At 41.5% G+C, this 25,698-nt stretch overlaps 1 protein-coding gene across 1 annotated transcript; it reads left to right on the top strand.

Moving 5' to 3' along the window:
• Positions 1 to 5: 5 nt before the first annotated feature.
• LOC125639818 (vertebrate ancient opsin-like) lies at positions 6 to 23,844 on the top strand. Its single transcript, XM_048857539.2, has 5 exons — positions 6 to 689; positions 10,036 to 10,246; positions 11,594 to 11,711; positions 21,024 to 21,263; positions 22,255 to 23,844. The coding sequence occupies exons 1-5, from the start codon at positions 326 to 328 to the stop codon at positions 22,483 to 22,485; spliced, it is 1,164 nt and encodes a 387-aa protein (XP_048713496.1). The 5' UTR covers positions 6 to 325; the 3' UTR covers positions 22,486 to 23,844.
• Positions 23,845 to 25,698: the final 1,854 nt, after the last annotated feature.

Raw genomic sequence — 25,698 nt, 5'->3', positions numbered from 1 at the left:
TGTCAGAAGGAGAAATCCTGCTGCTCCTGTAGTCGGGCTTTATTGCAGACGTGGTTACAGTAACAGCTGCCATGAGAGGAAGACTATATTACTTGTCAGAGATCTCCCTGCTTGGACTTGTTCCCACTTCCCATGCACAGCACTGAACTTTCCTCTAGCCAAAACTTTTACTTCCTAGACTTCATTTGGAAAGGAAGATTCATGGAGCTTTTGTTTAAACGACTGTTGGGGATGGCAAATTCCTCCTTTTAACCTGAATATCTACCCCTTATACAGTCAAATACTACCTGAGATCCTTCCCTTCTCTGGCGAGGGAGAGAAAGAAATGGATGTGTTCAGAGCACCTGAAAATGAGTCTCTGCTCTCTGATTCCACTGCAAGCTCCACACCTTGGGATCCCTTCCACCACCCCCTGGAAATCATCCAGCCCTGGAACTTCCAGCTTCTAGCTGCATTAATGTTCTTGGTGACATCTCTGTCGCTCTCTGAGAATTTTGCTGTCATACTGGTGACTTTTAAGTTCAAACAGTTGAGGCAACCTGTCAATTATGTCATAGTAAACCTGGCTATAGCTGATTTTCTGGTCTCATTGATTGGTGGCACGATCAGTTTTTTTACCAATATAAAAGGCTATTTTTATATGGGACATTGGGCTTGTGTACTGGAGGGATTTGCCATCACATTCTTTGGTAAGCTTAACTTTGTTTATATTTTCATATTCATTTGTCTTAATATGAAGCCTTAAGAAAAGAAGTTTCCCTCAGGCTGAGGTCTGTGTTGTGTAGGTTTAGAATCAAACAGGAACATCAAAGTGGTTGTGTACACTGCAACTTTATAAAGTCACTGACTTTACATGCAAATAATTTCACTGGCTCTTTCCAATAAATTATGTTCTGTAGCTGCTGTGGCTTGCTGAGTTCATGTTGCTCATTGAATGTCTTTATCTTTAACATATGTTCGGTTATATTTTTCTGTAAAACAATGGTAGTAAAATATTTTAACAACAATATTTAACAATTTTCATGGTGTGTATGTGTGAGAGAGAGTGAGAGCAAGCACGCACCTGCTGTTCACAAAGTATGAAAAAATGTTTTGATAGTAAAACTCCTCTTATTTTATGAGGATCTTCCTATAGTTTGGGCAGGATTGTGATATTGCTGCAATAGTAATCTCTGACATACTATGCAGTGTTATAAACAAAGATCAGAAACTAATTTCGACATGATCTATTTCAAATCAGTCATTTTTCATGTTCCTTTCTTGTTGTGTTACTTTACTAAATATAAGAAGTATATTAAAAACTGAAAAAGAATAGTAAACCTAGCAAGTTATAGCCTTTCTCCCTACACCCCTTCACCTCCCAGGTCTTCAGCCCAGATAGGAAATTAAAATGAGGCATCCCATACAAAAAATAAATCAATGCCTGCATTCTAACTGGCTTTTTCTCTTTTTGCTGTTTTATAGCTGGGTATCATTTTTCTGAAGTCACATAGCAGTGGTAATCTCCTAACCAGGTCAGCTCTCATACTCAAGGACAGTGCTAGAGAGTGAAGTCAGAAATATTGGTGTGTAGCCGTAACCATCCATACTGATGTATGAGAGCAGCCCGCAGTGAGTAACCCATAAGGAAGGTCCCTTGTCCTCCACTGACAGCTCGTCCATTCTAGAAGTTGCCAGATAGCATAAGAGAGACTGGGAAGAGCTGAACCTGCCAACTTTCTTGGATTATTCTGAAATATTAAGTACCTCAAAGTGTGAAAATTATATAGTCAGGGGATTGTATTTGTTTCTAGCAACCATATTTAGTTGGGGATTGGTCCTACTTTGAGCAGGGGGTTGGACTAGATGACCTCCTGAGGTCCCTTCCAAACCTGATATTCTATGATTCTATTTTGCCAAATAGAGTAAGTCCAAACCACACAAGATCATGTACAAACCCTAAATAGGTAATTAGTACTATTATTTAGCAATTCTGTAATTTTTTTCTTCTTCCTCAAAGTGCTTTACAAAAATTGACTAATTAAACCTTTCCACATACCTCCCTATGAGGTATTATCACAGATGGGATAATGGGACAAGGAATGTCATGGCAGAGCAAATGTAACTAACTCAGGAGTTGTTGGCTCCAGGTCTTGAGCTCAGATGAGGAGATATCGGAGTACTATGCCTGCATTACAACTTAAAAAAAAAAATCCATACATCTTTGGGCATAGAGTTCAGCAAATGTAATTGGCAGTGTGCGGGGAGTCAAAAGCTTTTGGGAAAGATTGCTGTGAATGTACAGGGCCAGACCTGTAGAGTTGTATTTGTGCAAGATTACAATTTAGAGAGGCTCAGTCTTAAGAGACAGTATTATGCATATAGGAATTTTGAGATGTGTCCTGGAAAGAGATTTGAGGACACAGTGTAGCTGTGTACAGCAGTTCACTACAGACACTCTAGTTTTTTAAAATAGAAGTTGTATACCTTTCTCATTCACTGCTTTATTGTTTAATGAACCCCAAGATCATTACATGGTGTCAGAACTGCTGAATGAGAAAGAAACTGCAGTAATTCTGAGGTTAACTCCTGTGTTTGAAATGAAAGCAGAGGAAAGGGGAAATCAATCTTTTTGCATGTTGTTATGGAAGAAGCACCGAATATTTATAACAACTTTAAAGAAGGTAAAAGCCTGAAATTAAGTAAAATGTTGACTAAACTTGTGGAACATTGCATTCCAGAAAGGAATGAGACATTTAAAGAGAAATTTTTTACCTGCATGCAAAAACCTGATGACACCATAGAGCAATGTGTCACACAATTAAGTAAACTCAGTAAAACCTGTGTCTTTGGTGAGTTCACAGAGTCACTGCTTAGAGACAGAATCATTTGTGGCACTAAAGACAATGTGTTAAGAGAGAGACTGCTCTGTGAAGGAGATTTAACTTGAAAAAAAGCCCTCCAGATATTCAGGGGGCAGAAATTGTGAAAGCACAAACCAAAGAGCTGAATTCATCAGAAGGGGTTATCCATGTACTAAGTACAAAAGAATATAGCCAGAAAGGGTCAAATTAAAAAGTGGAACTACCAGCTATGAAAAGCACTGCTAGCAGGGAGACTGGGTACAGGTGGTTATGTGGAAGATTTGGATCTCAGAAAGACCCCAAACATTGTTTTGCCTTTGGGAAACTCTGGCATAAGTGTGAAAAAAATAACCATTTTGCAAAATGCTGCAAATCCCAGAAAAGTCAAGTGCATGTAGCTGAAAACATGGTTGGGGAGTTTCACATAGACGTGCCTGGATCAAGCAAAACTGATGAGATGGACTGGATGCTGTCAATGAAAGTGAATGAAGCAATTATTCCACTCATACTGGACAAGGGAGCTCAGGTTAATAGTCTGTCTGAACAAGATTATGAGGGAATGAAAATAGACCAACAAATATAAATATAATTGGTTATTCTGGAACAAATATACCAGTGAAGTGGAGGAGCATCGCTCACATCAAATATAAAAGCACCACATACAGGCTCCCGTTCCTTGTAGTACCAAAGCAGGTGACACCAATTTTAGGTCTGGCTGCCTGTGAAAAACTCAATCTGGTAAAATAGGTGCTCTCATTACAAGATCATATTGAACCTGGCTATGAGATACTCATTTGGGAATATCATGATTTGTTTCAAGGATTGGTTGCTTGCAGGGTGACCATACAATCCAGATAAACAAGCTGATCCCTCCAGTTATCCATCCATGTAGAAAGGTGCCATTTCAACTCTGTGATAAATTTAAGGCGGAACTCATAAGAATGGAAGCTATGCACATAATACAAAAAATTGAGGCACCAACAGAATGGGTGAGCTTCCTACTCACTGTGGAGAAAAACAACAGCCAGCTACACATAGGCTTAGATCTGAGAGACCACAACAAAGCTATAAAAGGAGAACATATCAAACTGCCAGCCACACAGGAGATTATTGCTCAATTTGCGAATGCACAGTATTTCAGTAAATTGGATTCCTCCTCAGAATTTTGGCAGGAACAATTAATGGAAGAAAGCTCAACGTTATGCATATTTCATATCTCATTTGGAAGATACAGATTCTTATGCCTACTCTCAGCATAGCTTCAGCACCAGAAGTGTACCACAAAACCATGCCTATGATATATGAACATATGAATGGTCTCAACACGTCAATGGATGATATCATAATCTGGGGTTCAACTAACGAAGAGTGTTATTTCAGGAAGTCTTGGATGCAGCTAGAGTTGCAAACTTGAAACTAAATAGGGAGAGACATGTTTCAGGGGTTCCAGAACTGACTTTTGTTGGAGATACTATTTCCAACAAAGGTGTAAAACCTGACAAGAGGAAGGTTTCAGCCACTGAAATAATGCCATGTCCCCAGTCAAAGAAAGATGTCCAGTGGTTTCTGGGAATGTTAATTATCTTGGAAAATTCATATCTAGAAAAGTAGCAGCTTTGAAGAAACTTCTAGAAAATAAAAATGAATGGTACTGGGGTGCAGAACAGGAGGAATCATAGAGAAGGTTTGAAACAACAACTCATACAAGAGCCAGTGCTGAAGTTCTATGCACCAAGCAGGCCTATTAAAATTTCAGCAGATGCTTCATAGTCTGGATTAGGTGCAGTGATTTTACAGAAACACGATGATTGTTGGCAACCAGCGGCGTACACATCCAAGTCACTGATTGATGTGGAAACCACATATGCCCAGATTGAGAACAAGCTTTTAGGAATATTGTTTGCCCGTGAGAGCTTCAAGCAATATATTTATGGCCAGACAGTGGATGTTGAAACAGACAGGAAGCCTCTCATAGCATTATTTGGCAAACTGCTAAATTACTGTATCTTAAGTAGTCAAAGAATGATGATAAAGCAGCAAGAGTATGATTTGGTTGTGACCTAAACACCCAGCAAATTCATGTTTACTATGATGCACTTTCCTGAGTGGTGACTCTCACTCTGAAGCCAGAGAAGACCCGAGCGATAGAGATGCAAGCCTGTGTAGATCTGATTGTAAAGTCAATTCCTGTAGCTAACAAAAACCTGCAACAAATCAGAGGGGAAGCGATGAAAGATGAATCATTGGAGATCCTTAATGTGATAATTAAAGGGTGGCTTGAAGAAATATGCAGTTGCTGTCCAAGTATAAGAGACTATTGGTAGAGCCCTGCGCGGATACAAATTTATACTCACAGATGCAGATATCCACAGATATAAATTAATATCTGCGGAACTGCAGAGCTCTCCCGGGAATCACAGCGGTGAAGGGAGCAGAACATGGGGCCACCACTCCCAGGAGCCATTGCTCTGCACTGGCAGCTCCTCCAGCGTGGCTGTACTGACCCCAGCCCCGCTCACTGGGGCGGGCACCAGGCTCACCAGCAGTTGTCCCTGGTCACATTAGTGTGTGCAAGCAGACAGGAGACGCAGACAGCAGCAGGGAAGGGACGGGGAAGGGGTACAGCCACACCGGAAAAACTGCTGGCATGGGGCGCTGGCTCCTGGGATCAGTGGCCCCATGTTCTGCTCCTTTCACCCCTGCAGTTCCTGGGAGAGCCATACAGTGCTGCGGATACCGATTTATATCCACAGATATCCGTGTCCGCGGGTATAAATTTGTATCTGCACAGGGATCTAACTATTGGAACTGCAGATATGAACTTACTGTGATAGACTGAGTGATTTTCAAGGACTGCAAGGTTGCAATACCAATAAATTTTCAGAAAGAAATGCTACAGAAGATCCACAATAGTCATTTAGGAATTGAGAAGTGCAACCAATGGGCATGAGAGGCAATGTTCCCTCTAATTTTTCCATCTAGGTATGGAATAAATTTAGTTATGTGCACCGAGGAAAAGTGTGCATGTGCGCCACCAACAGAAACAAAAGATCTAGATATAATATATATTTTAAAAAAGTTACCATAGGGATAATTACTCCAGCCAGGACAGGTTAGGCATTTTAGAACTCACTACTCAAAGAACTAAATTTAAGTGCAAGAGAGAAATAAAAATGATGAAATGCATAGACCAGTCAAAAAACTAAAATAACACACTTTGAAAGAATAAAATTACAGAGAATATATGTGCATTGCAGGAACTACCAGACTCTGTGTGTGTGTGTGTATATATAGACAGAGATACACACAGACTCTCTCTCTCTCTGTGTATAGACAGAGACACACACAGTGTGTGTGTGTGTGTGTGTAAGAGAGAGAGGAGAGAGACAGACAGTCAGAGATTGTGTATGCTGGGGAAGTCTGTGAGAGACTGTGCGTTGTCTCTTTAAGGTAAAGGCACTCACTCACTGCCCAGTGTTCAGACCTCAGACCCTCTCTGGCTTGGAGTCCTGGGTGAGGCTGTTCTGTCTCCCCTGCTGCGGTACAGGGGCGGGTGTAGGGGAACACCCTGACATCAGCCCCCCTCTCTTCCACTCTGCACAGCCAGCAGGAGGGTCCCAGGAGCAGCAGGGGCTCCAAGGCAGAGGGCAGGAGCAATGTGAAGCAGCAGGGGGAGGGGCACCTGGCTCTGTTAATCAACTGCACGGCACTTCAAACATTCCTGGGAGGCCACCCCAGTGCGCAGCTTAGAGGGAACACCGATGAGAGGTGTTGACTGTGGATCAAGCACGAGATTACTAATGCAGTAGGAAACTGCTTTTTGTGATTGAACTAAAAGCCATGCCTTGCACAGTGCCACAAGGACCTTATGAGAAAGTAGGCACTGACTTATTTACCAAGCAAATGAAAGAATTATTTAATAGTCACAGATTATTATTCTCTGTACCCAGTACACTACTAGTAGTAAGTCAGTGATAGCCAGCATGAAGGGAATATTTTCAAGACACGTCATTCCAGATGAAGTCTTTAGAAATAATGGACTGCAATTTTCCAGAGCAGATTTTAGTCAATTTGCCACAAATTGGGATTTTCATCACAAAACATCAAGTTCAAATTACCCCCAATGAAATGGACTTGTGCAAAGATCTATATGGACAGTAAAGAACCTTATGAAAAAAGACTTTTGATAGTGGGGGCATTTGAATAGCTCTTCTTCTGCTCAGCTGTTAATGGGAAGGATCAGATCTAATTTACCAATCTCTGGTAACTTGCTGAAATCTCCTGACAATGAAGATGGAAGATGAAAGAAACATGGAAGATGAAAGAAAATCAGAAGCGGAAGCAGAAATATTTTTAGAAAAAAGCCCATGATCTCCCATCTCTTAACCTAGGTAGTAGAGAGTGCCTGAGGAATTACATCTCTAATATTTGGAGCCAAAGGGATACCATTAAAGAACTGCTGCATCCCAGGTCTTACATAGTCCACACAGACTAAGGGGTCACATTTTGGACTAATCAAAAGGATCTAAGATTCATTGCAGAAGTTTCCAAAACAGTGAATGTGGATTCTGGCATTTACTAACTGACTGATGGTTTATCATCAAAGGACAAAGGACAAACTGGAAAGCAACAAGAGAACTCAGACACTAATGAAAGGCTGATACTGAGATGATTAGAGAGTGAGATCAAACATCCTGAAAGGCTCATAGAGACTTGCTAACCTGGCTGGAGAAGGGGTTATGACAGTCTGTACCATTATCATTACCCTTTTTATAAAACTATGATAAATTTTGTACAAGGTATGCCTTGTGAGGTTTCATTTGAAAACTCATAATCTGCTGAACATTATTTTCTTGGTAAAATATATGTGGCAACATTGTATGTAAAGTTATAAGATTCTATTTTATAACTTTGTTATAATAGGCTCCAAGTTTAAGACAAGCAGGCCCAAACTAGTTTTTCAGAGACAAAGACACACTAGTGCCCCATCAAATATCAGCATAATCAGATAAACTATTATAGACTATTACCTAGTTAAGCAGCCATTCTGTAGCAGGAAGAAGGGTGTCAGTGAGAACTTTACATATTGACAATGGAACAGCTGGGAGCAGGGCTTAAATTCAGCAGAGCTTCGGTAAATATTTTCAAACCCGCAGCAGCCCCGGTGCCTCCCACGGGGCTGATGCTCTGAGCCTTGGTGCCCCCTCCCCCCACAGGGCTGAAGACCTGAGCCACAGCTCCCCGCAGCTAAAGCCCCAAGAAACCCCCCCTCCCAGAGCGGAAACCCAGAGCCCCAAATCAGAGAAGACGTGTGGAGCTCCGAGAAATAGTCTCTGAGAATTTAAGTCCTGGCTGGGATCTTCCTTGTAAACTGACTGCCTGTCACGTGAACCCCAGCTGTAGATAATCCTCAAAGAGCAGAGAATGGTATAAGAATGGAGGACACTCACAACACAATTACATCTCTCCACCATCTCTACTCACAGCAGCTACAATGCTTGAAAGACAAAGGAAACATCGTTTGGGGAAAGGGGTCCTGGCTGGGATGCTTTTCATCCAATACAAACTGCTGTATGCATATGGTGAGATTAAAACCTTTGCTTTGAATTTATTTAGTTTACTAAATTAGGTACTAGTTTGCATATTATCTTTTAATTTCTTTGTAACCAATTCTGATTTTATATCTCATTACATGTAGTCCCTTAAAATCCTTCTTTCTGTAGTTAATAAACTTCTTTTATTGTTTAACCTAAACCAGTGTGTGTTGGGATTGAAGTGTTCGGGAACCTCCACTTGCGATAACAAATCTGGCCCATATCATGTTCCATTAATGAAATGACAGACATTCTATGATCTTGTATTGTCCAGAAGGAGAGAGCTGGGCAGAACAGGATGCACATTTCTGGGGACAAGTCTGGGACTGGGAGTTTGCTGGTGTTGCTCTACATGTAATTCATGAGTGGCTGGTCAGAGCATTCATTTAATTTAGCTGGGAGTGATTTTGCATGCTAGAGGCTGTGTGTGAGCAGGACCAGGAGTGGTTTGTTCTCACAGCAAAGCAGTGTAAAAAGCACTCCAGGTTGGACACTTAAGGGGACACAGCTGTTCAGCATTCCAGATTGTACCCTGGGTAATGTCACAGGGTATTTGAGGAAAGTGAGTGGTAAAGAGTCATGTCAGAGTGATATGCAGGTAACCCTTCCTCTCTAGATAGTTGATACATTTTGTACATGGATTATAGTTTATGGAAACATATTAGTTGGGTCAAATTTAATGTATGAGTTATTAGATAGTTCTTCTATATACAAGAAATAAGAGCTAATTTTCTTTTAGGAGGGAAGATGTAGAAATAAGTTTGTGCAACTATAATTTAGAGAAGCTCCCTCATGAGGGACAGTATTATGAAATAGGAATTCTGAGATGTGCCCTGGAAGCAGCTGGCCTGAGAACACAGTGCAGCACTGTACAGCAGTTCATCACAGACACTCTCTAGTTTTGTTAATAAAGGTTTCATTCCTTTCTCATTCACTGGTTTGTGACTTAATGAATCCCAAGGTCACTACAAGACCCTCAGCCCCACCAAGACTGGTTTAACTGGCAAGCCTGGGGGGAAGCTCTGCATGGTCTAGGTCTCCCATGACAGCTCCTACCCTCACTACTCTGGCTCCTTGGTGCATGACGTACACATCTGGGGGGAAAGGAGTATCTACGACCCATGGGTAGCAGAATGGTTCCTTGAGGCGGCAGACAGCTGAGTGTAAGACAGAGTTGCATGACAGTTTGAGTTACAAATGGGCTAAATCTGTTTCAGACTTTTGAAAAGTCAGCTTTTTAAGATAGATCTTACCCAATTATTCTTACAAGCCACACATGGCTTCCCTTGCATTCTGATAAGAAAAATCTTTCTGTGGCACACAAGGAACAAGAGGAGAAATCCGATGCAATTAAAACAATCCACCCTTTGAGTTGCGTTTCTAAATCCGTGTACAGCAGGCCAAAGCTGTAGTCCAGTCTAAGAGCTTTTGCACACTCAAAATGAAACTCAAATATGGGGTAATTCTTTTACACATCCAACCTCTGCTTGAACTAATAGCAAGGGCTTGTGATGTAGGATGGAGTTTGCTTTTTGATCTGCTACTAAAATGGTATTGTAATGTCCTCTTTTTGACCAAGATGCACATTTTCATTACAGGAATCGTTGGTCTCTGGTCTCTTGCTCTGCTGGCTTTTGAGAGGTACATTGTGATCTGTCGCCCACTGGGAAATATGCGCCTGAGGGGGAAGCATGCAGCCCTGGGCATTATCTTCGTCTGGATCTTTTCCTTTATCTGGACCATCCCTCCTACCATGGGCTGGAGCAGCTACACCACCAGCAAGATTGGAACTACCTGTGAGCCCAACTGGTAAGGTAACTCCCATAGAACATCAGTGAGAAAACAAAACCAGAGGCTACGCTAACTTGGGGCTTGGCTACACTTGCGAGTTACAGCGCAATAAAGCAGCCCCAGGCACCCTAGCTCACTCCACATCCACACTGGCAAGGCATGTAGAGCGCTCTGACTCTGCAGCTACAGCGCTGCTGGTACTCTACCTCGGCGAGAAGATTAACGCTTGCTGCGTAGTGGCAGAAATGCCAGGACGTCAGTGTGAGCGAGGTGTTGCATTACTGCGCCCTGATCAGCCTGTGGAAATGTCCCATAATCCCCTTAAGTCAAGTAGCTACTCTTCTTATTGTTTTGAACTCACCCTTTGAAATGTGGATATGCCCTTTGAAAGCTCCGTTTCTGACAACCATCTCCGAGACAAAGCAAGCCATTACTGTGGAATGCTGTGTGAGGGAGAGAGGTGGAGAGGAGGGGGAGGTCTGCTGCTGTCTGAACTTACAAGACAGCATGCGGACATGCTTTAAGCCCCCCAAAAACCCACTCTCTCTCCCACCACATACACACAACACACTCCCTGTCACACTCCACCCCACTCACCACCCCCCCATTTGAAAAGCACATTGCAGTCAATTGCATGCTGGGATAGCTGCCCATAAGGCACCACTCCCAATGCCACTGCAGGTGCCACAAATGCAGCCACACCAGTGCACTTGAAGTGGTCAGTGTGGACAGACTGCAGCGCTTTCCTTACTGCGCTCTGTGAAGGCTGGTTTAACTCAAAGCGCTCTACATCTGCAAGTGTAGCCATAACCTTAGAGTCTGAAAGTACACACAATAGATTGTGTGCCCATTTATGTGCACCTCATTTGTGCTCACACAAACTCCAATATGTGCGCAAGCCCTCATTTGTGTATGCAGAGAGGTATTTGCCCACAATATTCATAGAAATGTTTATGTACCAGCAAAAGAGCATTATATGTAATGTGTACCCTTTGAAAATTAGACCAGAATATCCAAGAGGTATGTGGCTTGAGCCACCTATAATAAAATGTTACATTTCTGTACATCCCTGCATTTCAAAGGGTCACAAAATGTTTTATAATTAAATTCTGTTTATAAAATATATCTGTATGTGAGAGATACTGATACTCAGTGTCTTGTTGTTAGACTATACTGATCTCTGAAAGCATCAGCCTTCTTACAGCACAACATATAAGGTTTGCTTTCTAATCAAGTAAAGACACACACACAAAGCACTCCTGATATCACTGGAGAACATGAAAGGATTCTTTTCCTCTCCACAAAACAAACTGAAGAAGTAATAATGTAATATTAAAATTATAATACATTTTGTGTTTTATACAGGTATTCAGGAGCCTATAATGATCATACCTACATTATTACATTCTTCACCACCTGTTTCATACTGCCATTACTTGTGATTTTGGTATCCTATGGAAAATTGATGAGGAAACTAAGAAAGGTAGGTACAAACACTACAAAGTAAACAAACAAAAAGGCATAATTACACAGTTGTTTGGAATTTTCAGCACATAAGCACTGTCCAAGACCACCAAACTGTGAGCAGATCGAATTTCCAGACAGAGTGTATAGTCAGCAGATTTATCATGGCTTGTTAAATACCCATTCTTCCACAGAGAAATTCATACAGATTAGCAATCACTCTTCAAAAGTCTGACGTTTGACTCATTTATCAGTACATCCTGTAAGTTAAATATCAGAGGAGTGAAAGAACATGCTATACTGTGAAAACAAACAAAGAAACGGAACAAGCCAATAAAGTTTATTTACAGTTTTACTTCAAATCAGTGGAGTTTCTTCAGATTTAAACCAGAGTAAGTCAGTATCTACTCAAAATTTCCAGGTTTTGGAAATGTTAAGAGCTGTGTTGTGGAATATGACAGTAATGCTTAAAAACAGCACTACTTAACACTCTGACACAAGATATTTACATGAGCTCGTAGAAACTGTAAATTACAGAATACTGTGCGGCACATATCATGGAAGGCAATAAACTGAATCCAGAAGGTTCTCCAGGGACACTGGGACCTGAAAAGGATAATAGGCTTAAAAAATGTTTTTGTCTGTGACTTAAAAACTATGCCAACTTTCTCAAAATAGTACACGTACAAAAAAGGAATGCTCACAAATTTGCTTAAAGTGTGTTAATAAGCTACTCACTATGTTTTCCACCTAGGAAGAGAGTATTACCACCTTTGTTTCATTAATAATGCAGCACCATCATAATCCTTCATCTAAGATTTAACGAAAGCAGGCTACATTGTACTGGGATTTTTTATTTAGTGTTTGAATATTTAAATGTCTGCTTTTATTTATTCTGCATGTCAAAACAGGTCCGGTGTGTAAAATAAGACAGAAGAGAAAAGTTAAGGAAATGAGTATCTGAGCTTTCATCCCAAAGACAAGTTCTAATTGTCTACTGGGATAAGCTGGATAGGAAACTACATGTTGTGGGTGAAATCCTAGCTCTATTGAAGTCAATGGGAGTTTTTCCATTGACTTCAGTGGGGCCAGGACTTCATCCTGTAAATATCCAGGGGAGGCTAGCTGAAATAGCTGCACAAAGATTCACGTAGGTCTTAAAACAAAAAGCGTTCTCAAACTTGGGTGTTAACTGCAGAAGAACTTGTGCTTCTACTGTGCACAGACACTCTGATGTGGAACTGGACCCCTTCAGCAAAAGAGAGAAGTAAATTGCAATGTAGTGGAACCCACAAAGCATTTATGCCTGTGTTGACTTCAGAACAACCCAAAGTCTCTAAACATTGTTGATAAAGGTGATGAATCTCTATTTCCAAAATCCATTACTCGTGGTTCCCCAAACAGTTTTTTTGTGCGGCTGCACCAATGGGGCTGCCTTCCTTGGTGTAGTCAAAGCTGATTGCAGGACCAAGAGAATTTTTTTTTTTTGACATCCAGAAAAGAAAATTAAAATGTGGAGAGAAAGACGGGTTTCCTTCAGCACATGCAGCAGCTTTGATCAGCTGCTCTTCCGCGGGAGATGGTCACTCAGACAGGCCTTTCTCCATAGAAAAGGGGTTTTCCTGTAGACTCCAGAAGCCAAAAAGAGAAAAGGAAAAGAGGATATAAGATGGAAAAGGAAAATGACTTATTAACGAAGGGATGATAACAGGAACCTAAGACTCACATTACAGGTGCTGTTCAGGATTTAGCCGAAACTAGTGATGTTCCCTCTCTCTGGCTTGGTTTAGTCAGGAAATCTTTCACTATCAGGACAACGAAGACCCAACAGCGTCATGGTGGATTCCGGGGTTCAGGAATTATCTTCAAACAAGCAATGTCCAAATCTGTGACTTTACTAGGAGCGTTCAAGACCCCTTAGCATAGTTCTTTTAGTGAAGCCATTCAGTTTGTACTAATCTTTGTCCACAACTTTTGCCAACACTTTTATATATGGGACTGAGTTGGGGTTTCATTACTTTTGACAGGGTAAAGTACAGGCCTCTGCACAACAGTATGTTGATACTGGTTTCTTGCGTACGGAGCTCTGTAATTGCCATTAGATTGTATTAAATACAGCTATTCAATACAGTAGAGAGGGACGCAAGCCTCAAAATTGGGGTCCTGAATATTCCTAAATGCAGGTGTTTGCAGCTAGTGATTTTGTCTGGGGCCATCTCTGTTTGGAAACATGCTGCTCTGGGGTCTCATCAGTTTCTTTCCAAACAGAGCCACTCACCGCAGAACTCCCATCTCTCAATATTTATGTCTCTACGGATCCAACAGAAGGTTTAAAAAACCAGTTTGAAAGTTACTAAAGGACTGAACAATTTAAGGAAAGTTTTTAATTAGTGATTTACAACAGAGATAAAGACCTTATGCTTCATTCCTTCATTTGTCATATAAAGCATCACTTCAGCGCTCCTTATCAATTAATTGGTCCTGGGTTTAGGAGGAATACATTGTCATCTGTGACAAGCCAGAATTAGAAGGGACAGGCTAATGTGAGACAAGTAGAGATGGAGCAGAGTCAAAATACTATCCAAACACAGTACCAGAAAAATACATCCTAGCTGTCATTTACACACGGGCACACAGTGTGGAGTAACCCACAACAGCTCCATTAGGATTAATGGGAAGGAGTGCGTGTGTGGAAACAGAGTTTATAGCTCCTGTCAAGACTGCATCTCTGTTTAGATACTTTGCATCATATGCTCATCTGTGGCTGAGAAACACTTTGCATAGCTGAAGGGAGAATGGGGCAAAAAGGCATCTCTTTTGTATTTTCCGAGTCCTGGAGACACTGCACTGAGCTAGTTTGCTGGCCCAGGTTAGAGTACCCTTTGGCCTTCAGCCTGCTCTCATCTGTGACAGCTGCCAAGAGCTCAAAGGGGACATTCCGGCAGCTAGGGATTGCAGAGGAACACCTCAATCATGCCATCGAAGGCAGTTCTATGCCATCTGAAAAACTTACTTAGGTGAGAACCTCTGAGAACTGGATCTGCTGGGTTTATCATCAGTGTGTGCCAGTAGAACAGTACACAACAGCTGGAGCATGGCCCAGAATCCAGGCCTCTATTTATATATTGCAATACATCCCAAAAGTTCAAAAAATCATGAGATTGGCCCCAAAATCAAAAGATTAAAAAAAAAATTTGAATCATGTTTTCAATCCTTCTTCTGTTTTCTGAACTTCCCTGTGCCTGCCCTTTAATGTGTGTGGGATAACCCAGTGTTGCCAACTTTCACAAATTTAGAATCAGAGAGGTGATTTTGCCCCCTCCCCCCAGTTGGAGCTCTCACTGCAGTCCCCAACTGAGTTTGGGGCCACACTGTGCGACTTGCTGTACAAACACAGAGTAAGGGAAAGTCATGAAGAATTTACAACCTAGTGCAAAATGTAGGGGTGAGTTAGTGGTGTGGGAGCTGGAATTGGGATTCGCTAAACGTATCGCATACAGGGGTCATCCAGCTTCCCTTAGATCGGAACAAGATCTAATCCCTGTTGAGCTAAGCAAGATACAAATGGGTGACCTACAAGTGAAAGGCTCTGGAGCTCATTAGCAATACCCTCAGGCACCCCTTAAGCACTGAAGTTACACATTCAAGAATGGGGCTGACTTTCTGGAAGGATAAGTTCATTTGAAATCAAGTTCTGACATTTTATGGAGTTTACAGGCAGGATCTTCTGCTTTCTGGGAACACAGGCAAGATCTTCCACACATGTGTAGCTTAACCAAACTAAACAGCAACAAGGTACTCTTGTTCTTAAGAGAGTTCACTCTTGATCAGAAGTAACTCCAGGTGTAGCCAAGCCCTTGACAGTCTTGAATACATTCTGAATCTGCCACACGGTTCTTAAAAGGACAGCTCCCACTAACCAAAACAAAAACACTAAACATACAATCATGAAACCAACGTTAACACAATATCCAAATTCACTTCTAAATACATCCCGCAAGTCACTCCTTGGACTAACTATTACACAGACGTGTATAAATTTTTCACCTCCACACATACATCATCATCATTTGAACCCACAACTGTCAGCAACTTAGCACCAAGCTCACCCACTTGAGTTACAGGAATAATTAATAGATGGAGAGTATGATATTTTCATCTGGGTGGGCTATGCCATATAAGGAAAAACACCACACATATAGAGAGTGGGTTATACAAGTATTTGAGAGACAGCAGTGGAATACTGAGAGAGCAGGCTTTGGCTCTCCTCTTCCCTTTATAGCTAATACTGCTCCTCTTATCTGTGGGCTACAGGATTCACCCTTCCTCCTGTTCTCGCTCCTAGCACTTGTTCATCTGTTTTCTCTACCTCTCTCTCACCCCATTTCTCTGAGCATCCACCTCTCCACGTTTTCCTGCATCTGCTTTCTCTGTCCCTTTCTACCCATTCCTTTTTTTCAGTTCACAGAAATGTTGGGGAGTGTAACAGGGAAATGGGATGGAGAAAGGAAGAGAAGAATGGACATGAAGGGAGATGTGATTTAGGGTCACTGTCAGAGTTGTTGATGGAGTTGGTTTGTGAAAGGACTGCCACTGCATGGAGAGAGTGTGTGTGCCTTGCACATTGTGTCACAAGCATCACCAGACCATTACACAGCCAGTTAAACATACTGTATTTGCCCTCTGCTCCTATTCTCCCTTGCAAGAATCACCACATGAAAAAATAGGACTGGCTTCTCCAACCTGCACCTTAGGGGTAGGTTCCCAGAGCTCAGGGCTCTTTTTTATTGGCTTCTTCCCCACACAGCTTGTTCTGCAGTGTAAGCATGACCACCTATGCTCCAGGAAGTACAGACTTCTCTTGGTTGGCATCACCTGATGATGCTGTCACATGACACACTATGCGATACCTATCTGCTGAACTCAAACCCGTCATGATTCAAAGAAGGACTTCGGAAATGCATTTGCAAATATCCCCAAAGTGTTTGTCTTGTCCTCGTAGACACCATAGTCATAATGTATTAGCTCTGCCTTGGAATCAGGCGAACAATTTTTGGTACTGGAGATGAGCCTTGCTTGCAAAGTTTGGAGGATGGTTGGATCCTTCCCAAAATTTAGCAGTGCTTGGAACTGAGGTTTTGGGATGAGTCCCTCTCTATTTTGTATATTAGGAAATAATTAAAAGGAGACTTTGAAAACTGCTGAGTACAGCGTAAGAAAAATGCCAAATATCTTTGAGCTCCTGTGGGCTGGCTTGTATGCAGCTGAGACATCTTAACTGTGTGTGGACAGCTGGTAGACCTTTGTGGAGCCTATAAAACATGTTAGAGGTTCATTTTCTTTTGGTTTTGTGCTGAACTCCATTCTCTGTCTGGTTAGTCAGTACATTTAACAAATACAGTTCTCGTAATGCAGCTAGACTTTCCATTCTGAACATACAGTTCATCTTTCAGAGGAAGACTCAATCCTTGAAAAACAAACAAAACAAGTCCCGCCCGCATCTCTACAGAGAAAAAAATCAGTACATCTCCCAAAACAAAATCTTCTCTGAAGGCTTGACTACTTAACCTTATTTAATTTGGCCTTACAGATCCGATCTGAATAGAAAACAAACTCCTTCAGTAAATATATGACAATATATGACTATTTCATTTAGGGATTTAGGTTTTCAGTTTAAAACTAAAAATAGCTGATAAAACAACATTGATTGTAACTGTTTTAGAATCTGCTTTTTAAAGAAATAAACTACTGAAAACAACTAGCAAATAGAAAGAGGCAAGGTTCCTCACTAGGCACTCTGCTGATTTCACCCCTTATTACATCCAGTTCTTACTCTCTGTAGTTCACTTCTTGGTAATGTATAATAACAATACAGAAGCTCAGTGTATGGGTGTATAGGTGTGGTTACACACAGCTTACAGCACACAATGCAAACAATAAATGATCGCTTTTATGATTATTTGTAAAAGCGCTACATCTTTCTAATTACCCAAATGATATTTGCTCAGATGCAGGCTGTCACAGTTCAAATAAAACCATAAAAATTGATTTCTCTAGGAAGTTATAAGGCATTAAAATAACCAAAATAAACAGAAACGAGTAAAAATAGGAACTGAGAACTGGAATTCCTAATTCCTTCTAGAAATCCGACTTGTTTGGGAAGCGGTGCAGGAATTTAAATAACTTAATCCTTTAATCATCTGTTTCAAATGTGTATATTACTCTCCTTCACCACCTTTCCTAAACCGATACTATTGGTTAAAATACTCTAGTGTTCTTCTTCAGAGGTGACTGTATTTCAGATATGGGTGAAGTGATTCCTAGGTATGTGTAACCCATGCTGCTGGGTGTTGCACTCTGTCCCCCTTTAGTGGCACCCAGACCAGCCAGAGATTGATGAGCCCGCTATAGCCTTGGCTAAGAGACATGTGTCTTTTAGTTCATACAGTAGAGGCTCTTGCGTTAAGTTCCAGAGGTCCCAGATTTTATCCCTGCTGACAATGACCGTTGTCTGTCAGTGTTACATAGGTACATATGAAAAGCACCATATAAATGTCATGGGCTCTTCGGGGCAGGGCCTGTCTTTTTGTTCTGTGTTGTACAGTTCTTAACACTGGTCCATGACTGGGGCTCCTACTAGCACAACATACATCTCAAATAATTATTTATGTATCATCATTACTATTAAGTATTCTTAATTGCTATAGTTTTAACTCACCTCACTCTTTGTTTCTATGCTTGACTGCAAACAGCCATCATTTCAAACATATCATAGAATGCCTCTATTCCTGCTAACTCTGGGGTTCCAAATTCACTACTGAGTTAGTCAACTTTAGGACTAAATAATTTGGAATCTTATGCAAAATCATAATGCCTCAGAGCCTCTTTTTTAAAAAAGGAAAATATATTATTGTAATCAAGCAATCAGTTTCAGGTATGCATTCCAATGAAAGGGGTAACAGCAATAAACCAATCTCTTTTCATACTAGATTTTATAAGCAAAACAAAACAAAATCATCCCTGCTAAATCAAGAGCAAATGCAATCAAATCAGGTGGAAAAACATATAGTGCAAAATTGAAAGCATTCCCCATTGGGAGTTAGGTGCCTAGGTGCTTTTAAAAATGCCATTAGGTGCCATCTGCACCTTTTGGAGCCTAAATACTTTTAAAACTCTGCCCCTAAAATGCCGCAGGAACAGTGGAAAATGTAGGATTGTAACCCTTCAGCTGAATCTACTTTGTCACGTGCTATCATTTCCCTTTCCTCAGGTTGCCCAGCATGAGAATATCCCTCAACATCCTATGTCAAATAAATACCTCTAAGCTTTCCAAGTGCTCTTTGCAGGAAGACCAGTTACCACATATGCGGTCCTAATCCTGCTGTGCTCAATTCACAGTGCTTCTTCCCTACTCTCTGGTGGTGAAGGGCATGCAGCAGCAGAGTGTCTGATATACACTTCTGGCATCTCTGCTCCTTGTGCTCTAATGATCACTCCTGGTGACTAGGTAGGCACATGTACAACTACAATAAGGATAATTCCTGTTAACATTACTATCACACTTCTATCTGTCTCCAAAGCACTCTGAACAATTAGCACCATAATCAGGTGCTGCATATCTGTTATTTGACTCACCATGATCTCTTTTTTTTCCAGGTGCAAGCTAAACAGGGTGCAAGTCAGGCTTAAACTGGTTTAAGTGCCCATGTGCAAAGTTGCACTGGTTTAACTAATTCAGTTTAACATCAGACCTTGAGTGAAACTGGCACAACTTCTGTGTTTAGACCTATAGGCAGGATCAGGATCATAAAATCAAGGAAAAAGAAGTCTGAAATTGACGAAGCTGGTGAAGGAACTCATAAGGAGAGGTGCTTGGTTGGACTGATAGACAAAGAAGATGATTTTGTAGACGAGATCATAGCTTTAAGACAGGGGTGGGCAAACAACGGGGTTGCAAAATGGTATGGAGGGCTGGGTAGGGAAGACTGTGCCTCCTCAAACAGCCTGGCCCCCACTCCCTATCTGCCGCCTCTCACTTCCTGACCCCTGACTGCCCCCCCGGCCCATCCAACCCCCACCCTGGGACCCCACCCACGATCCAACCCTCCCTGTTCCCTGTCCCCTGACAGAACCCCCAACCCGTCCCCGCTTCTTGTGCCCTGACCCCGCCCTCCCAGGACCCCCGCCCCTAACTGCCCCCCCAGGACCTCTCCCCTGCTCCCTATCCACACCCCGGCCCCCTGAATTCTGAATAGAGGGCCAAATCTTGTGCACTTTGCACATGACTAAAGTCAATAGGATTAAGTATTTCACTGGGATTGTGTCTGAGTAAGGCAGGAAGAATTTGGCTGTGAGATTGTAAAATAAAGAATTAGTGCTACTCCTTTGTAATCAAAGATATTGTCCTTTAAAACCCCCAAACTTTAATAATGATACCACTTGTAATTCACATAAGTCCTCAGTGAACCTCACATGCTATGATCTAGTCACAGCAACCTTACAGGTTGTCTTCAAAAAAGCAGCTAGTTTTCTTACTAGATTTACAGATCCGTGTCTTTGTTTCTTATAGTTAACTAATATATGCTAGCTTGCATACATATATATTATACTGATAATACTACCCACCATATATAGTCCAAGCATTTAAGTCTACACATTATTAAAGCAGTTATTTAGCCCAAATTGGCCTGTATCTTTGTTATAATCCTGTTCACTTAGGCTAAGTATCCCATAACAACTTGCATGAGCTGAAGCAAGCCTTGGCTTGAGTAGATAGGAAAACTGTCAGTATCAGGACATATGATTATTTCCTCATGGCAACAGGAAAGGAGTTACTCACACAAACCTATGAGATGTCTTGAGGCCCCTTGGTACCTGGAATGCATGTGCTCAGAACAAAGATAAGGGTACATCATGACCTGAATGCAGGGGTTCAGACCAAAAGATAAAGGCGTACCCCCATGGTACCAGAAACAAACAAGGTAAAAAGCTGTTTAATTGAATCTAGTTTCAGGTGATGTATATGGTACCTTTTACTGGTAAACAGGTAGGGTATAAAAAGATGGCTTTGGGGATGTAACTTCAGGGAGCACATCTTGTGCATAAGGGGAATGTAACATCACTGCATGGGACTGATCTTCTGAGACTGCTATCGTGTAGATCCTTTTTCCTGTACTATATTAATAAACCTGACTGACACGGATTATTTCCTCTGTTGAGTATATTTCATAACAAAATAACAAACCAAAGTGTGGTCAAGCAACTGACTATATAATTCATCAATATTATTTTCTACCAAATTTTCTGGAACCTTATATGTTTTTCTTTAAAGGTGTCAGATACTCAAGGCAGATTGGGGACTACAAGGAAACCTGAAAGACAAGTCGCTCGAATGGTTATTATTATGATCCTTGCATTTCTATTCTGCTGGTCTCCATATGCAGCCTTTTCCATTCTTGTCACCGCATGGCCTTCCATTGAGCTGGAGCCTCGTCTGGCCGCAATTCCAGCTTTCTTTTCCAAAACAGCTACAGTTTATAATCCGATTATTTATGTCTTTATGAACAAACAGGTACTGTATGCCTTCAATACTCTTTTGATATTTTGTTTGACTCATTCCTGAGTGAAGGCATTGTTTCAATAATTAATTATCTACCTACATGTTAATTCATTTAGATAAATATTGCTCCACTTACATTACACATCTTTCCGAATAAAAATAACCCAATATTTATATCCATCTACTGTATATTATAGGGCAAGGACCTTGAGGTGGCTGGTCTCTAAGCTTTGCTGCAATATAAATATTAAATAAAATAACAGTAATTAGTAATAGTAGTTGTAGAAGTTAGGGTTGGAGAAGAATGGAAAAAAAAGCCTTCCAAATTATTCTGGTTCCTTAATGAAAGTTCAGTTTGCAAGACTCTCCCATTCAATTTTTGTCATTTTCTGGGCATTGTAACATTGGTGGATGTTGTGAGGTGTGTACATGGAGGAGCAATGTTAGGGTGTGTTTGCAGAATTTGTGAGAAGGGGAAATGTATGTGTGTGTTTGTGGAGGAGGGGAAAACGTTGGTGTGCGTGAGATAGCATACATTTTTCGGGGGGGTGGGGTGGGGAGGATTGGCTGCATGGAGCTGAAGGAGGGCTGACAAGGGGAAGAAACCTGACTGCTTTGCTGATAGACACAGTAATAAGAAACTCAGTGGAAAGGAATGGTTTGTGGGATGAACAGTAGTGGTTCGTGGTATTAAAAATCAGAATGCAGAGTATTATTATAATAAAGAAAAAAGGACTTGAAATGGAAGTTGTATCTAGGTGAGATAATGAAAGAGCAGCTGATACATTTACTGGCACTCATGACTTTATTTGTTATGTCAGCTGCAAATCTAAACATTTTATGGTTCCGACAGCTATTTCCACACATTCCCAATCCTGAAATGTTGATTCACGCAAGGATTTCCAAATGTTTTCATGCAAAACACAAACAGCCTCACAGAGATATTTTAAGCTTCATGGTAAGGTTTAAAAAAAAGTTAATCTCCTTTATTTTATAATTCTAGTTCCGGAGGTGTTTCATTCAGCTGTGCGGATGCAGTGACCAAGAGACTGCAACATGCAATATGAACCCAACTTTGGAGAGAGTGGTGATAACCCAGGACAAAGGTGGTGGTGAAATGTTCACAATAGCAGCACACAACACCATTTCAAACAGGAGAAATGAGGATGAACAGAGGAGCTGCCATTTTTTTACTCAGTTGACAGTTTCAGAAAACAAAGTCTGTCCGATGTAAACAGAACAAGTTTCGAGATAAGAAATGCAGCACTACAGAATGTTCCCTTGTTATCAGCGGTTCATTCAAATGGTTGTCAGCAAGACTGTGAGGGCCCACAATCTGGCAGAAATTTGCTTCTGGGGTTGCTGAGCCACAGAAACACCAAGGGCCTCCAAGCTCTGCAGCTGTAGGTATTCCTTGTATTCAGAGGGCAAAGAATCAGCATGCTATGTGACAGTGGAATGCCCCACTATTAACTGATTCCACACTATCCCTTTTCCAGACCATCCACCCTCCTGGCTCCTGGGAATGACTTCAGGAGACTCCAGTGAACATATACTGGGACTTGACATGCTAACAGGGAAGTAGGTTCTCATTCAACTGACTGAACATTGGGAATTGGAAGAAAACAAAGGATCCCATGGCTCCAAATTAATAAAGATAAATAAATAATACTTAGTACTTGGCTGACTGGAGCTCAAACAGGTAGAGCTAAGAAGGGATTATGAGCTCTAATAACTTCAAAAAAGAAGAGAATGCAGAGTGCCCTATATTCACTTCTGATCTGTGGTACGGTTCCTTTCCCAAGCCACAACACTCTATGGCAATCAAGAGATGCCTCCAGATTCCCAGCCACTGTTTCATTAATGCAAACCCAGCCAGAGAGACTTCCCGAGAGCCCTTCAAGTCTCTCCTTTCCCCCATATCTTTGCCATACAAGAAAGTCCCTAGAATCCCCTGAGGTGGATTTATACCAGCTGACAATGATTGTGGTGGGGAGAGAGAAGAGGGCTAGGATGTTGCGCAATAAGGGAAATGTCACACCCCACTACTGTGCAAGTGACCTTTCTGAGGAGAACTGTAGCTGGCTGACCTTCCCCTGTAGAAGTCTGCCTGATGCAGAGCTAGGATCCATTACCTTCCAGAGATCACATGGCTCGGGAGGCTGCTGCTATTAATGATCTTTGGGTTTTTTAGTGAATGCCATTTGTAAAAGTCAGCCCCTGGGGTTGAGGAGATTATGGTTAAAAGGCTCAGCTCCAACAAAACTTTAGGCAGACTCTGTGCATCCCTATACCCAAGATGAATTCTTTCCCTTATCCCCTACTTACTTCCCTGGTCCTTCTCGCATGAACAGAGAGCAACAATACCCGAAGTCCAAAGGTGCAAACAATTCAATGTTTATTGGGGTGAACTTCCAGCAAGCATGATTCTAGTTTCCTTCCTTAGTGCCCCCTGCCCAGCTCTGACACCAGCGCCTTACATCTGTGTCCCTGTTCCCATTCCTGCCCTTAGCCAAACATGATTCCAATTGCCCCACTCTGAAACCTGGGTCATGATGTACTTCTCAAACAAGGCAGCATAGCCCCAGGCCAGCAATCAGCTGCACCATCTTCACTGCTCAGCCTAACAAATTTATCTGAGCATAAGCTTTTGTGAGCTACAGCTCACTTCATCGGATGCATTCAGTGGAAAATACAGTGGGGAGATTTTATATATACAGAGAACATAAACAATGGGTGTTACCATACAGACTGTAACAAGAGTGATCAGGAAAGGTGAGCTATTACCTGCAGGACAGCGGGGGTGGGGAGAAACCTTTTGTAGTGATAATCAAGGTGGGCCATTTCCAGCAGTTGATAAGAACAGTGGGGGGGGGGGGGGGGGAATAAACAGGGGAAATAGTTTTACTTTGTGTAATGACACATCCACTCCTAGTCTTTATTCAAGCCTAAATTAATTGTATCCAGTTTGCAAATTAATTCCAATTCAGCAGTCTCTCCTTGGAGTCTGTTTCCCCCCTACTGTTCTTGTCAACTACTGGAAATGGCCCACCTTGATTATCACTACAAAAGGTTCCTTCCCATCCCTGCTGTCCTGCAGGTAATAGCTCACCTTTCCTGATCACTCTTGTTACAGTTTGTATGGTAACACCCATTGTTTCATGTTCTCTGTGTATATAAAATCTCCCCACTGTATTTTCCACTGTACGCATCCGATGAAGTGAGCTGTAGCTCACGAAAGCTTATGCTCAGATAAATTTGTTAGTCTCTAAGGTGCCACAAGTACTCCTGTTCTTTTTGCGGATACAGACTAAGGCTGCTACTCTGAAAACTGCTCAGCCTGTGATCAGCAGCTAAGTCTATGTCTCTGACCTTGGATTCTGGATTTCAAGGATCCTGCCAGCATCAGGCCTCATCTATTCACTGTAGCATTGTGTTCCTGGGCCAAACACTTCAAACCATTATCTTATCTAAGCTTGGATGGCAGGAGCAGGGAGTGCAATGTAAATACAATTTCCATAAACAGTGAGAACAAAACTTACCAGCTTTGATCCTATGTGTTTTTGCATGTCAAATACTTAACGTTATTTACTAATAATGCAGAAATAAAATCTGCTTCCCCTGGACAGCATACACGCTCACCCCCAAAAATCAGGCTAGCACTTGAATGCAATAAGGAATTTAGTTTTGATGCAATCTTTGGTGTACATTGTATGAAATATCACTAAGGATCAGGCATAGTAGATTTGAAATCCTATATTTGTTCTTTTGTAACTGAGTGGAACTAGAATGATGTCAAATCAACATGCAGCGTCTGGCAGTGTTCATGGCAGTAAGGTGTTGTAAGGCAGTATGTCCTTAACGTGGAAAACCATTATTTCTTGAATCACGTGTTTATTAAATGCTACTAGAAGACAGCAATTATTTCACTGCATCCATGCTAGCCATATTATGTACTGGCCATAGCAATGCCAAAGTGATAACAAAATCAGTCACCAAAACCCAGAGTTTTCATTTAAGTTTTGTTTTACTTCAGAGCAAAATAAGAATAAAATTCCTTCGCTGTAAATAAATCAGTGTTGTTTCTAGCTGATTTTTCCTCTTTTTTCTGTACAACATCAGATTACAAGGAACACAGTATGATAGAACCCTGAACAGTGAATGGATGTGTGACTGACACCAGCATGGCTGGCATATTAGGGATTGAATTGGGGACTTTCAGAAAGAAAAGCATGAATCTCTTCAGCTTGAGCTAAAGTGCCAGTTTCTGTAACAGACCTGTACCTTTGGCAGGTATAACTATACCTATAACTAGCAGTCCTAGACAAGACTCCAATTACGTGATTACAACACCAGGGACTGAACCACAGAACCAAAAGCTTGAGTTGCCACAGCTTGGGTGAGAGTGCCAGACTTTCTAGCACTGGGATCCTCTGTGGACTGGGCA

Source organism: Caretta caretta, chromosome 7 (assembly GCF_965140235.1).
Source record: "Caretta caretta isolate rCarCar2 chromosome 7, rCarCar1.hap1, whole genome shotgun sequence".
Classification (NCBI taxonomy): domain Eukaryota; kingdom Metazoa; phylum Chordata; order Testudines; family Cheloniidae; genus Caretta; species Caretta caretta.
The sequence above is the reverse complement of the archived record's forward strand: the minus strand, read 5'-3'. Positions and strand labels throughout refer to the sequence as shown.